The sequence below is a fragment of the Peromyscus californicus genome, unplaced genomic scaffold, assembly GCF_007827085.1.
Source record: "Peromyscus californicus insignis strain IS unplaced genomic scaffold, ASM782708v3 Scaffold_11__1_contigs__length_118956290, whole genome shotgun sequence".
Lineage (NCBI taxonomy): Eukaryota > Metazoa > Chordata > Mammalia > Rodentia > Cricetidae > Peromyscus > Peromyscus californicus.
Genome location: NW_026294402.1, coordinates 67,205,439 through 67,221,168, shown reverse-complemented (window position 1 = coordinate 67,221,168; position 15,730 = coordinate 67,205,439). Strand labels below are relative to the sequence as shown.

The following is a 15,730-nucleotide window of genomic DNA, read 5'->3' as shown; positions in this document are numbered from 1 at the left end:
AAGGTACATTTCTCAGAATAAAATGCTATCAAGGCTTCTCAATAATTTTTCAAAATTAAAAGTACCTGGCCCAGTTTGCAAGCATAAATATTTTGCTATCATGTGAGCTTCATTATTATCTTTTTATTCACATTTTGAGAGTCTTCGTTTTCAAAGCTATACCTAACCAGTTTAAGCATATTCCCCATCTGACTAAATGGTCATAAAGATGGTAACCTTTTCTGGTACCCATTATGATAATAGGTGATTTCTTGTTGATAATCTATAATTTTAATTGGGTACTGTTAATATTCCAAACCGACTAAATAGTTTTGAAAACACTTACAGGTTTAGAAAATGGTTGAACAATAACAGAGCTATCTGAAGATCTAGATTCAGGATGAAAATTGACTGGCAAGGCAGCCACAGGATTTGATGCTGGATTCGGGAAGCGTTGACTTGTAGGCTTGAATGAAGAAGTAAAACCTGTATTTTAAAATCACACAAAACAGTGAATGCATTTCTATATAATCAACTTTTTCAAAATATTTTAGTTTAAAATTAAAGTAACACAATAGTATTATACCTCGATTAAGTGCACCATTCTTCAGTCCTCGTGAGTGGGAGCTGGGATTAACTCTGTTCAAAATATCTAAAAAAATACATAGATATTTTAAATTTGTTTGAGTGAAATAGAGATATTAAAATTATGAACTGAAAACAAATATTAGAAGGAATATTACCACTAATTTGAAAATATTTTATCAGCATTAACTGTTTTATAAAATAAGCACAATCTTTCTCATTATAACTAAATGTCCAAAGGCCAGAAGTATAATAAAACCAAATGATAAATCCAAATGCATATAAGCCAAACATTCTGCAAGGCAAAGAAATTTTTGTCCCTATAAAATCTTCCAAAAGCCAGACCTGGTGGTACACGCCTTTAATCCCAGCACTCGGGAAGCAGAAGCAAGCTGATCTCTGTGAATTTGAGGCCAGCCTGATCTAGAGTTCCAGGACAGCCAGGGATGTCACAGAGAAAACTTGTCTCAAAAAGCCAAAAACAAACAAACAAACAAAAAACAAAACAAAACAAAAAACCAACCATCTAAAAACATATTTAAATATGGTTGCATGGAGTTGAAGTCTATACTTTCCTTGGTATGGTGACAGAATTATATATATATTTGGGTTCCAATGACTTAAAATTAAACCCCGATCCATTCTCCATATTCTATTCGCAGTTCTAAAAGCACTGAAGTTGTATAAAGGAAAATTTCCATGGACTATTTATCATTATCTTTGAGTTCCAAAAGGGAAACTACTAGAAGTTACAGACTAAAATGAATCTAAAGTTTACCGGAATATCTTATAAGTTAAGAGGATTCAAATCTATCATCATATCAGAAGTTAAAATTGACATGACTTTGAGGGACTGATTTACAGTTTGTACTCTTACATACATATGAATGTGCAAAGTTTTTAATATCTAGCTTACTCAGTAACTAAACAAAAACTTGAAAGAATGAAAATTTGCTCTTGCACAGTACACAGATTCAAGTCCCAGCACTGACATGGTATCTCACAACCACCTGTAATGTCAGTTTGAAGGGATACAATAACCTCTTCTGACCTCTGTGAGCATCAGGTACTCATTAAATACATACATACATGCAGGCAAATACATATACATATAGAATAAAACTAAACAGATCTTTTTAAAATAGTTAAACTAGCTAGTATTTTTTCAGTAATGTTAACACAGTGCTTACTAATCAAGTACTACATTAATTTATAAGAAAAAGAAGCTACTCAAACAACTTGACTTTTTTCAATCAGAAAACCAAGATTAATATTTAAACTATCACCAGTCAGTGGTGGCACACCTTTAATCCCAGCACTCGGAAGGCAGATGCAGGTGGATCCCTGTGAGTTTAAGGCTAGTCTGGTCTACAGAGCAAATTCCAGGTCAGGCTCCAAAGCTATACAGAAAAACCCTGTCTCAAAAAACCCAAAACTTAAAAAAAAAACAAAACAAACAAACAAAAAAAACTATCAAATAACTATTGCTATACTATTTTAGTGGTTGTGATCTATAAAAGACAAATTCTTACACATCTAATTCATATTTCATATGTTGAAACTCCTATGGCCTCCAGATAAAATAATACAATCATTTTAATTTTTCATCTTCACAGTTCAGAAAAAAAATTTAATGTCAATCTCTTTCTTACAGAATCATCTTAAAACTAATATACATTGTTATAGTTGAGTACAGTTAACAGTCATCTCTAATCAGTATAAATTCAACTTGAATCCTGTCATATTTTCATTGAGATTTTGAATAATAATTTTGCAATATAGTAACATTCAAGTGTAAGACAATCAATACCTAGGAAACGATAAATAAGAAAACAGACCATTCTGATATTAGTCACATGCACACTATCATACTAAACTTATTTTATAATCCAAATAGCATCTCACTTAGCATTCCATGGGAAATTACCTATCTATCACAGGAAATGATACTGACATTTCATTTGGTTAAATTATTCTATTATAAAACTGTATAAAAGTACCAATCCAATCCTATCCAAGAGAAGCAAGAAGTACGCTTTCAGAAAATTTCATAGTACTCTCTCACTGTTAACTAAGGTAAAATAAGAAATACTAACATGTGGACACATTAGCAATCTTTGATCAATTTTTCTGGCTTAAACATGTAATTAAAATGAGAAAGAATCTTTTTATCTTTGAAGTTTATACATTTTGGATTTTTTTCCATTGAGACAGGTCTCACCATCTAGCCCTGGCTGGCCTGAAAGCCATAGAGATTCACCTGCCTCCCCAAGTATCTCCCTAGTGCTGTGAAGCTACCATGCCTGGCTCCGTTTAGACATTTCGGAGTAGACAGCTTAACAACTATCAGTTTCTTACCTTAACACTGTGACAATGTTAGGTCCAAACATTCTAACTGAAAGCTAATAATCCAAAGGCTATTCTACTAAAAAGCCTGAGATGGGAGTGTACTAACTGTGACACAAGAAAACCACAATGGCTGGAGGCAACACCCTCAGTATCACATACATAAGGTGCTGCTGAAAGACAGCTGTGGTCAGAAGCCATAAGCCGCTATCACACACTCTCTCTGCATTTTGTAGCCGAGTGGAGATGACAGTACAGTGGGGCCTGGACATGAGATTCTCATCTCAAATTAACACAAAATTTATTTATTTAGTACAACTCAAAAATTAAAGCTAAGCATTCTAAATTTTCTCTTTAAGCTACTCTGGGTTTAAGAGAGAAAAAAGAAAAAGAAGCAGATAAACTAGTTTATTCAGCACCACTAAAATTTTAATTCCTGCTCTCAGAAGAGCTCCAATGCCACCAGCAAATCCCGTGCATTTCCCTGTTTGCTCTGCTGGTACTTGGCATCTACCCCTTCTTAAAGCTCCAGTCAGAGTCAACCCTGACCAGTCTTCAGGAGGTATCTCATTCCTAACTTCTAACGGTGGGATGAGGACATTTTCACAACAACCCTAAGAAATGACCTTATCCAGCTGCCTTTACTCAAAGCAAATACTTACTTGAAATTGCTGGTTTTGAACTTGCTATCTCTGCAACAAAGATGGGCTCGTCGTCGTCATCCTCTTCGACTTCCTTCACTTTCCTCTGCCACGGTTCTAGCTCCTCTTCTTCACACTCCATGAAGAGTTCTGCCATTTTTAAATAATCTAATTTTTAAAAGAAGCAATTTTCTTTTAATTAAAAAAGTTATTTGCTATACATAACATATTAGAAATCTACTTTAATAACCCTAGTAACAATTTCTAAATTGGTGTTTGTGATGAGTACATGATAACAGTAAGAAACTGAGATCTTACTTTCTAAGCTCTAATAAACTAGTAGACTTCAGACAGACAATGGTTATTTATTTACAGCAGCTAGAAAATCCAGTCAAAATGAGTTTCAGTCATACATATAGAATGATTATCTCCACAAAAAGGATTATATCCTATCCATTGCCTAAAAAAAAAAAAAGACTTAACAAAAGGGAGGTAGACTGTAATAAGAAGCCACAGATGGGAAACAAATTATAATTAATGAGCCAGACTTACAAATGCAAGGCATAAGAGCAAAAAAAAAGGGATATGGTGCTAGAGAAAAACAGAGGAAAGGCCTGAAGCTTATCTCAAGTAGAATAAATTACACATTTCTCCCTAAAGAAATTCAATAAAGCAATGCATACAGAAAAAACTACTTAGAAATTCTGACCAAGTAACACCTCTCTCTTAAAGGTGGATGGATAAGCACCAGGAATTTTAGGAAGGAAAATTTCCTATGTAAAAGATCAAAAGATAGTAAAACAAACTAAAAGGATTCTAAGAAAGAGATAACAAAAAGCAAGAAAAAGAGCCGGGCGGTGGTGGCGCACGCCTTTAATCCCAGCACTCGGGAGGTAGAGCCAGGCGGATCTCTGTGAGTTCGAGGCCAGCCTGGGCTACCAAGTGAGTTCCAGGAAAGGCGCAAAGCTACATAGAGAAACCCTGTCTCGAAAAACCAAAAAAAAAAAAAAAAAAAAGCAAGAAAAGTAGAGAAAAGAAACAGAGGTACCAAACAAAGAAATTAATGTTTGAATAGAAATAAAACCGATAGGGCTTAGTGGGTAAAGACGCTTGCTGTCAAGTCTGATGACCTGAGTTTGATCCCCAGTCCCTAAGTAGTGGAATAGAACCAACTCCCACAAATGTCCTCTGACTTCCCTCCCCATACATCTCAGTACATATGCACAGTCGTGAACATGCACACACGTACACACACAGACACAGACACACACACACATACTGAACAAAAAGTAAGACATAAGGAGCACAGGACATAGCACTGGATACAAAAGGAAGTCCCAGAAGACAGTAAGTCAGTAGGTCTAGAGAACAACAACTAATAGGATAGATGCAGGACAGCAGCACTTTAAGAGGACTTCTCCAGGAAATGACAGGATTAAAAAGTTAACTTCAAGCCGGGCAGTGGTGGCGCACGCCTTTAATCCCAGCACTCTGTAGACAGAGGCAGGCAGATCTCTGTGAGTTCGAGGCCAGCCTGGGCTACAGAGTGAGATCCTGGACAGGCACCAAAACTACACTGAGAAATCCTGTCTCAAAAAAACAACAACAACAAAAGTTAACTTCAAGATCACCTCACAGGCCAGGTGGTAGTGGTACACAACTTTAATCCCAGAGGCAGAAGCAGGTGATCTTTGAATTCAAGGCCCACCTGGTCTAGAGAGCAAGTTTCATGACAGCCAGGGCTACATAGACAAACCCTGTCTCTGGAAAACAAAACGAAAAATATAAAAAATAAAACAGGCTGGAGAGGTTGTTCAGCAGTTAAGAGCAGCATGTACTGCTCTTGAAGATGGCCCAACAGATCTGGCACCTTCCTCTGGAATTTGTGAGCACCTACATTCACACATGAACATAACCCCCCTCACACACACACACTACACATAATTAAAAACAATAAAATAAGTACATATATAAAAAGAAAGCTAAATCAGGGGCTGGAGAAATGGCTCTATAGTTAAGAGCACTTGCTGCTCTTCCAGAGTACTCCAAGCTCTATTCTGAATATCCACACTGGGTGGCTCACAATTCCCTGTAACTCCAGCTCCAGGAAAATTCAATGTCCTCTTTTGGTCTCTACAAGCACTACATACACAAGATATAAACTCAGACACACACATACACATAAATAAGAAATGAAAAGGATACTTTTTTTAAAAAGCTAAAACATCCATCTTGAATTATCTAACATTGTTAGTAAAATTGATGCAATAGTATACACACATACATGCACACAAAACTTCATGAAACTTTGGCAGAGTCAATTAAAGCCTTTTTCAGACTGTTTGACTCTTTAAATTACATACATGCATATTGATTCACATTGTAATGGAGAAAGATGGAATGCCAAGAACAGAGGGAGGCAAGGTGGGGAAGGAAAACAGTATTAAGAGCCTCAACTAATAGAACAGCTATGTACATGAACATCAGTGGAGCTTGTCCAGACATGAAGACAGTAATAATCTGAGGTTATACTTTAAATAGAATCTTTATCATTTCTAAGTATTTTTTTCTATTATACCAAAAAAGTGTCATTTCTACTTTTAACTCAATATTAGGACAATATTCTACCATGTTCTTAATAATAGGGTCATAATCAGTCACAAATTTAATGTGGCCATTTGTAAGAGGCCTGGAGCTTTTCTCCCACCACTCTCAGAAGACATCAAGTCTACCAATACTCTGGTCCTGACTTTCTACACTCAAAAATTTTTGGGCTGGAGAGATGGCTCAGAGGTTAAGAGCACTGGCTAATCTTCCAAAGGTCCTGAGTTCAATTCCCAGCAACTACATGGTGGCTCACAACCATCTGTAATGAGATCTGGTGCCCTCTTCTGGCCTGAAGGCATACATGCAAGCAGAACACTATATACATAATAAATAAATAAACCTTTAAAAAAATGTCCAAAAATAAATTTCTACGAAATTGAACCAGCTAGTTTATAATATTTTGTTATGACAGCCCTTGTAAACTAAGAGTATACAGCACATGCAAGCATATATATACGTGTGTGTGTGTGTGTGTGTGTGTATAAATAACAAGGCTCTGCCATTGTTAATATGAAAGATTGTTAAGAAAAAGCTATAATTCTTTTATATAATTTTTTATAAATGCTCATAAAAGCATAGAAGAAATATGTGATAATGTACACCAAACTGATAAATAGTAGCTATTTCTGTTAGTAGAGATAAAATACTTCATTTCTACTTGACTTGTTAGTTCATCTGCTACTTCAACCATTCCAAGGTTTTAAGATGTGCCCCACTTCTCACCCTTTATCATAAAGTAGAATTATACATCAGCTGCATATGAGTATCAGTTATTGAAGCAATGCTTACCTGTTGGTTGAAAGGAACTGTCACCCATCAAGTTGCAGATCTGACTTTCTATAAGTTGTCACCTAAGTATTGATATATGACATCAGTCAATTTTTAGTCATTTTAACTGCAAATATTGAGATATAAAACTTGGAATTAAGAAACTCTTAGCCAGGCAGTAATGGCACACACCTTTAATCCCAGCACTCAGGAGGCAGAGGCAGGTGGATCTCTGAGTTTGAAGCCAGCCTGGTCTAAAGTGAGTTCCAGGATAGCCAGAGCTACACAGAGAAACCCTGTCTTGAAAAGCCACCACATATACTCCCACCCCTAAAAAAAAAAAAAAAAAAAGAAAGAAAGAAATTCTTGATGAAGGAGATGGAACAATGGCTAAGAACATTTGTTGCACAAACAGGAAGACATCAGTTTGGATCCCCAGCACTTACACAGAAAGCCAGGCATGGAAGTATGTGCTTGTACCCTCAGTGTTAGGGGACAAAGACAGGTATATCCCAGTAGCTTGCTAGCCAGGCAGTCTAGCCAAAACAGTGAGCTTCAGGGCCAGTGAGGCCCTGTACACAGGGAGTAGGGCAGAGAGTGACAGAACAGGATCACATGTCAGTCTCTGACCTCTGCCCAAATGTACAGAGCATGCACCTGCACTCACACAACACAAAAAAATACAGAAAAAAGAAGTAATTCTTGAATCAAATTTAAATATTTAAACTTACCATGTGACCACAAAAAGCAGCAAGTTATATCTCAGTTTGCCTTTCTACAAAATAAAGATATCAACTATTAGGGCAAATTTTATCAATGTATATACAATTTACCCTTTTTAATAAAAAAGTTTAAGATGGATGTCTGTTATGCATATAATTTATTTAAAATAACAGGTTCATTCCTGAATAATTTCAAATTTCAGAAATAAAATTATATCAAGTACTTCCAATTTCAATAAATCCGATAAATTAGTAAATTAAACTAAGTTATTTGTGACAAGCATGTGAAACATATCTGTAATCCAGAAGCTTGGGAGGCTGAGGCAAAGTTTGATGCCTAGAATACACAGTGAGACAATATCTCAAACAAACACACAACAAAATATATGCACAAGTAACATCCTTTCATAAAAAGGAATAATTTCCTCATAATGCACTGTTTTAGTAAATGTCACTTCTCAAATGCTAAATGACACTAATCTGTTACCTATTCACACTCAAAAATATATTTCAGTACTAAGACATAATTTAAAATATATTTTTGTGCTGCAGGATATTTGTGCACTGTGTGAAGATGTGTTGTGATTGGTTTAATAAAGAGCTGAATGTCCAATGGCTAGGCAGAAGAAAATAGGCAGGTCTTCCAGGCAGAGATAGGAACACTGGGAGGAAGAGAGGAGACACCAGCAAGATGCGGAGGAAGCTGGACATACAGAATGCAAGAAAGGTAAAAAGCCACATGTCAGAATGTAGAATAGAAGCAGGTTAATTTATAATCTTAAGTTATAAGAGCTAGTTGGGAACAAGCCTAAGCTAAAGGCCAATCTTTCATAATAAAAAGGTCTCTGTGTCATTATTTGGGGGCTGGCACTCCAAAAAAAGTCCAACAAGAAAGACCTGCTACATCTGTCACCCCATTTTGGGCACCAAATGATGTTTTTCTGTCCACTTAGTGGCTGTACATGAATCTACTGATATTTTACTTATCAGCAGATTGAGCACCAGTCAGCACCCACAGGCCACTCAGACCATGGCCTGGAAGGCCTTCCAGTCTGGCAGCCCCAGTAAACTAAGTCTCTATCATTTTATTTACCAACAAAGACTCGGGAGTCAGATGTTGGGGTGAAAACCTGCTAGATCAGAGAAGCTGAGAGGCAACCAGCTGACTGTGATTTTTGGCTGGAGAGACAGCAAGAGACACATCTCTTCACTCATCCCAAAAACTAAGAGTGACAAACTCTAGTCCTGCCCTTTCCTTCCTTTTCTATCCAAATTCCTGGGTTTTCTATGGCTAATTCTGGTCAGCTAGTCACTGGCTCCACCCCGATTCAAGGTTAACTTTATTAACAGTCTCAGAGTGTCACAATGCAATCAAATATCCTGCAACATTTTAATTCATTATTTTTCTGATTTTATCAACTAACGAAAAAGAGACAGAAAAACAGTTGGATATAGCTTCTCAGAGATTTATTCATTCAGAATATAGGTAGTCTTGGCCAGCTACATGAAAGGCAATATGTTGAAGTTTTAGGTGAAAACAAAGATTTGTAAGAAGTTTATAATTAACCACACTTTATAACTCATTGGTCTTCAAGAAAAAAGTTACAAGAAGCATTACCAAAAATTCATAATTAGCCAGGAATGATAGCACATGCTTATAATCCTAGCATTTAGAAGGCTAAGGCAAATCATTTCTTGGCCTTTTGGCTAAGATCAAGTGTAGAAGGCTAAGGCAAAAAGAAGATCAAGTTCAAGGCCACCCTGGATTACACAGAAATTTCCAACTAGCTTGGACTTCAAACATTTCAAGACCTGTTTCATAAAATCAAAACCGAACAAACAACTGAATGGTTTCTTAACTTCTTTAATTCAATTATTTATTGGTTTTTGAGACAGGATTTCTCTGTATAGCCAGCCCTATCTGTCCTGTAACTAGCTCTGTAGACCAGGCTGGCCTCAAACTCACAGAGATCCACCTACCTCTCCCTACTAGGTGCTGTGATCAAAGGTGTGTACCAGCACCCTGGGCTCTAACTCAATTACTTAAATAGTTGCAGTTTGCCCCTCACTTACAATCTATGTAATGCTCATGATAATTCTTGTTCAACATTAAGGACTTACTAATATTAAGTATCACAATTTTACTATCTGTTGTGGAATATTACTTTAGCTAGGCAAAGATGTGTTACATTTGTTTATGCTGCATTTGTTTACAATGTAAAGATATGTTGCTTTGTCTGCACAAGGCACCTGACTGGTCTAATAAAACACTGAACAGCCAAAAGCTAGGCAGTAAAGGGATAGGTGGGGCCAGCAGGCAGAGAGAATAAGTAGGAGGATCTAGAACGAGGAGAACAGGAAGAGAACAAGGGAGAAAGAGAAAAGAGATGATGATGCCAGGGCCTGCCAAGCAGCAGCCAACAAGCCAGACATAGAATGAAAGAAAGGCAAAAAGCCTTGAGGCAAAATGTAGATTAAAAAAACAGGTTAAATTAAGTTATAAGAGCTAGTGGGACAAGCCTAAGCTAAGGCCAAGCATTCATAACTAAAACTAAGTCTCCATGTCATGAGTTGGGAGCTGATTGGCAGCCCAAAAGAAAGTATGCTACAACTATCAGATTAATATACTAATATTAAGTGGTCATATGAATTCCATGAAAAAATGCTTCACAACTTCGGAGTGAAGGTATATAATTCAATGAATAACTAAATCACCTGAAAGAGAAACAAAATATTCAGCAAAGAGATCAGCTTGCATTTCACAGCTCCAAAAGTTTTCTTGCCTCTTCAAGCTGATTCTAAAATAGCCAGAAAAAGAAAACTCTACTTCAGCTACTGAGTCAGGCACAGATTTCATGCTCATGTTGATTACAGTGTTTCTATTGGGAAAATGAATTCAAATAACTGTTTTAGTGAAGACCCTTCAGTAGCCATCAAAGTGGTAGATGGTTTGGTGCATAAAGGGACTTGGAGCGAGCCTAAAAACTTGAACTTGATCCCTGGAATCCACATGCCCAAAGAAAAGAACTGAGTCCTACAAGTTGTCCTCCTACCTCAACAACATGTGTGCACTGGCACGCACACACACACACACACACACACACACACACGTAAATAAATAAAATATAAAATAAAAGCTAGGATTTCAAAATACAATCTAACCTTTTGTAGATTAAAAACAATCATAATTTCTATTTTATTAATATTTTTAGCTTTTACCTAAATAAGATTAAACTATACCTTAAAAGAGTTTTTTATTAGAAATCAATGGAAAATTTAAATACATATAATTTCTTATTAATGTTTGGCAATTTATGAAATTCTGAACTAGAGAGATAGCTCAGGGGTAGAATGTTCGCCTACCATGCAGGTGGTTCTGGATACAATCAAATCAAAATACCAAATCTCTTAACTATGAAAAATTACCAAAAACATTGAGTTACGAAAAATTTTATTGATTGTAGCTGAGAGTAAAGCTTTAGGGTAGAGTGCATGCTTAGCATATTTAAGACCTCGTGTTTGATCTCCTGCATCCTCCTTTCTTCTCAGCTTTTAATAGCAAGATAAATTTTGAAATCCGTACACTTCAATACAGTTTTAAACCTCCAAGGTGCCTCAGAAAGCAGAGTGCTTGCTATGTAATACTGGCAACCTGAGTTAAAACCCTTGAACTCATGTAAAGGTGAAAGAGAGAACTGACTCTACAAAGTACATGCATGCTATGGCATGCAGGCACACATCGTACACACACACTAACAACTAATTAAAAAAAAAAAAAAGAATATCGCTGGGCTGCGGTGGCGCACGCCTTTAATCCCAGCACTCAGGAGGCAGAGCCAGGCGGATCTCTGTGAGTTTGAGGCTAGCCTGGTCTACAGGACAGGCTCCAAAACTATAGAGAAACCCTGTCTTGAAAAACCAAAAAAAAAAAAAAAAAAAAAAAAAGCTGTCAGAGTCCTCTTGCTCTCTGCTTCAAACAAATAAATGGGAGACAGAAACTGATTTAAAAAAAAAAAAGAATATCATAGTTTTAAATTTTTAAACAAACCAAAAACAAATGTCATTTTAAAAAGATTATACATTCTTAGTCCTGACAGAATACATATATATACAATTATATACTATCATAATACTTGACAATGACAATAAGCAACACTGTTATATTTATTTGTATATATTTACAGCATGGGCTTTTTGTACATTTGTATATTTACTACATGGACTTTTTTTAATCATTATTTTAGAATATTCTACTTATTATTTAAAAAACAAAAAACTTGCCATGAATGAAACAGCATCCAATGTTCGGCAACTGTGTTGACAAAAATCCCTTAAGTGCATGGAAAGTCATATCAAATAACTGACAGTAGTGGTCAAACAGCCTCGATAAAACTCCTCAGAATGACCCCCACAGTCACTGTATTCTAAAATTCAGTATGAGGGAAAAAAGGAGAGGGTCATTTGTTCTTATTTCTCAAATGTGATTGAGACAATTACAAATTAAGTTCAATGCCAAGCCTGAGCTACAGAGGAAGGTCCTATCTCAACAACAAACCATTATCATCTTTGAGTAAACTATACAGTTTCATTCTTAATGTCAAGTTTCAACATTCTTAATGTCAAGTTTCAACACTACTTCCATTCATTATATTTTACTACAAATTATCATCGTAATTAATAGTTATAAAATAATTATAATCATTATACAATTAGAGTTGCCCTAATTAAAACATTTCATCTAATGCTCAAACCATATCACTGTGAAAAGTGAGTTATAGAGGCAGGTAGGTAAGTATTTGCTCTAAAGTAATACAACTAAGTGATGGGGGGAAAATTGAAGGGTTGGGGAAATTGCTCAGTGGTTAAGGTACTTACTTGTCTTGCAATCAGGAGAACTGAATTCCAATCACCAGAACCCATACCAGTAATTTTTGAGTAAGCTGACCATGGACTAGCTTAATCAATGAGCTCTTGGTTTGGTTGGGAGACTCTTCCTCAGAAAATAAGGTGGATGAGCAAGCTAGAAGATTACCAACATCAACCTCAGTATACATCTGAGTATACATAGACCCTCACACACACACACACAAATAAATAAATAAAAACAAACAAACAAAATTCAAGCCCATTCATTTCAGAGGCTAGAGATGTCAAACACAGCACTATTTCAATATTCACGAGGAATAAAAGACCAAAATTACAGGAAGGAAGCAGATTTCATCCTAATGTAACAGTTTCAAAATGTAAGAGGTTTCAAAAAAGATGAATTCTAAAGAACACACATCACCAAATGAAAAGAAATGGAAAATTTCAGCCATTATGGAATTGGAAATTGCCATTTTCAAGATCCCCTCAAGGAACATGCCAATTCTAATCTCCTACAGGAATAGAAATTTCTGCCTAAATTGGGAGATGAGGGAGGATCTTTCATTTGAACACTTTTTTTTTTTTTTTTTTTCCGAGACAGGGTTTCTCTGTGTAGCTTTGCGCCTTTCCTGGAACTCACTTGGTAGCCCAGGCTAGCCTCGAACTCACAGAGATCCGCTGGCCTCTGCCTCCCGAGTGCTGGGATTAAAGGCGTGCGCCACCACCGCCTGGCTTGAACACTTTTTTTAAAAAAAAGATTTATTTATTTGTTATGTATACATTGTTCTGTCTGCACATATCCCGGCAGGCCCTGCACCAAATCTCATTACAGATGGTTGTGAGCCACCAAGTGGTTGCTGGGAATTGAACTCAGGACCTTTGGAAGAGCAAGCAGTGCTCTTAACCTCTGAGCCACCTCTCCAACCCCTGATCACTTTTTTTAATGCCATACTTACTTAGAACTTAAACATTTTGGTTATCAAGCTATTACCTTCAATTTTTTTTTTTTCTAGAAGCTTCTAGGTACAATATAATGAATGAAGAAGTTGGGTTGAAGTCCAACACTATACCTAAGTCTATTCAAAACAAGCAAATTCCTAGTGAAGAGGAAAGAATAATAATTCATAATCCTTTTTTGTTTGTTTGTTTGTTTTTGTTTTTGTTTTGAGACAGGGTTTTTCTGTGTAGCTTTGGAATCTGTCCTGGAACTTGCTCTGTAGATCAGGCTGGTATCACAGATATCCGCCTACCTCTGCCTCCCAAGATTAAAGGCATGCACTCCACCACCTGGCAATAATCCACAATCTTAAATAAGCAGCACAGATTTCATTTTAGCAAAGCTCCATGATGGTTTAAATTAGAACTCCCAAAAGAAACAGAGGTAGATCAGAGAATTCTTCCATAGGGCATGTGGCTAGGATTAATGGCTTTATTAAACACTTCAGAATATTAGTTTCCGAGGTCCTGATGCAAGTACCACTTGGGAGTTGGAAGTAGGGGTTCCAAGTAAAACTGTTAGCTCTTAAGCCCTTACTGACAGCCATCATATCCTTCCTTTATGCTTCTCTACTGCCACCCATCCCCTTTTTTGTTGTTAAGTGCTAAGACCCTTCTAAGGGCTGTGAACCATCTGAACCTGAGTCACTTTACAGAAAACTATTCTAGAGCAATAACCAAGGTCTCAATGCTGCTGAAGCCACACGTGCTTCATGTTAAGACTTGCTCCAGCCATGACTACCCCAGGTATTTGCTCTAGATTTAGAATTTTCTACTGCAGAAAAGAGAAACCTCAGTGTGCTTTAGAAGACCTTGCTTGTTCTGCAGTTATTCTCACTTGGGATGGAGATGTACTACTCCTGTGATTCAATAAAAAGCCTATCGTTGGTGCAACATGAGGTTTGTGCCTAGTGGAACTGGCATCAATGCACATGCAAGACTGTATCTGATGAACTTACAATCTGAGCTATGCCCTTTCCCTAACTATATAAGCAGGCTATGTCTTAGTTTGACAGGCTGGTCTGGGACACATCTTCGCAGTATACTCTGCCTATAACCTACTCCAGGATTGTAACATTAGACCCAATTATCTTTTTTTTATATATATAATCTATTTCATCAAGGGTAGATCAGGCCAGGCATGGTGGCACACACCTTTAATCCCAGCACTCGGGAGGCAGAGGTAGGTAGATCTCTATGAATTCAATACCAGCCTGGTCTTTAAGAGTTCCAGGACAGCCAGAGCTACACAGAGAAACCCTGTCTGGAAAAAACCAAACCAAACCAAAACAAAGCTTTACACAGGAACTTCTTCACAACAGAACAGGAAATCTTTGTATCACCTCATCAACAACAACAAAAAATCTCGCAAACTTGATCTAGGCTATAAGCCATTTTGTTCTTTATTGCTCCTCACTTATCAGCCAAGCTGAACTGAACACTGCTTTCTGCTGCACACTACTCTGCTAAAAGTAGCCACCTGAAGACCTCCAAAACTCTAACAGCCAAACCACCTTTTAATGCTCATGTCTTATCTGTAGCTAGTTTAGCTCCATTTCTTGAAAACAGTGTACTCAGCTCTCATTCAGCTGTTCCTTTTGAGCTCTTTACAGATTCTCCATATCTTTCCCCTCTTATGTCATGTAGAAATGGGTTTTCTGTCACATTTGAGACCTCGGACTGATCCCCAAAAGACAGTGAATAAATTCCACACCTTCAGCTATAAAATTATCAAGTATGGCCAGGCGGTGGTGGCGCACGCCTTTAATCCCAGCACTCGGGAGGCAGAGCCAGGCGGATCTCTGTGAGTTCGAGGCCAGCCTGGTCTCCAAAGCGAGTTCCAGGAAAGGCGCAAAGCTACACAGAGAAACCCTGTCTCGAAAAAAACCAAAAAAAAAAAAAAAAAAAAAAAAAAAATTATCAAGTATGAACCTCTAGCCCTGGCATCTCACCTGTGGTTTAGTCCCTACTGAAAAATGCCATCTAGATTTTGTTGGTTTGTTTGTTTCAGAGTTTCTCTGTGTTGTTCTGGAACACTCTGTAGACCAGGCTGGCCTTGAACTCAGAGATCCGCCTACCTCTGCCTAAAGTGCTGGGATTAAAGGCATATGCCACCACCTGCTGGTTTGTTATCTGGATATTTAAATTCACTTGAATTCCATATTTCTAAATCCTTCCCTCAAAATTGAGGTCTGAGGTCAATTTTATTGTTGTTGCATT

At 37.1% G+C, this 15,730-nt stretch overlaps 1 protein-coding gene across 4 annotated transcripts in view; it reads right to left on the bottom strand.

Moving 5' to 3' along the window:
• Znf280d (zinc finger protein 280D) overlaps window positions 1–15,730 on the bottom strand; it is an 88,220-nt gene that overhangs the window by 64,449 nt on the left and 8,041 nt on the right. For 3 of the 4 annotated variants that reach the window (XM_052713902.1, XM_052713924.1, XM_052713931.1), the window contains exons 2-6: window positions 7,658–7,701; window positions 6,948–7,009; window positions 3,573–3,719; window positions 566–631; window positions 326–465 (exon numbers count right to left, since the gene is read on the bottom strand). In XM_052713902.1, the coding sequence (XP_052569862.1) occupies window positions 326–465; window positions 566–631; window positions 3,573–3,719; window positions 6,948–6,975 (381 nt within the window). In that variant the 5' untranslated portion in view covers window positions 6,976–7,009; window positions 7,658–7,701. Of the gene's footprint in view, window positions 1–325; window positions 466–565; window positions 632–3,572; window positions 3,720–6,947; window positions 7,010–7,657; window positions 7,702–10,363; window positions 10,447–15,730 lie in introns of all 4 variants that reach the window. The other variant, XM_052713913.1, reaches the window with a different exon arrangement.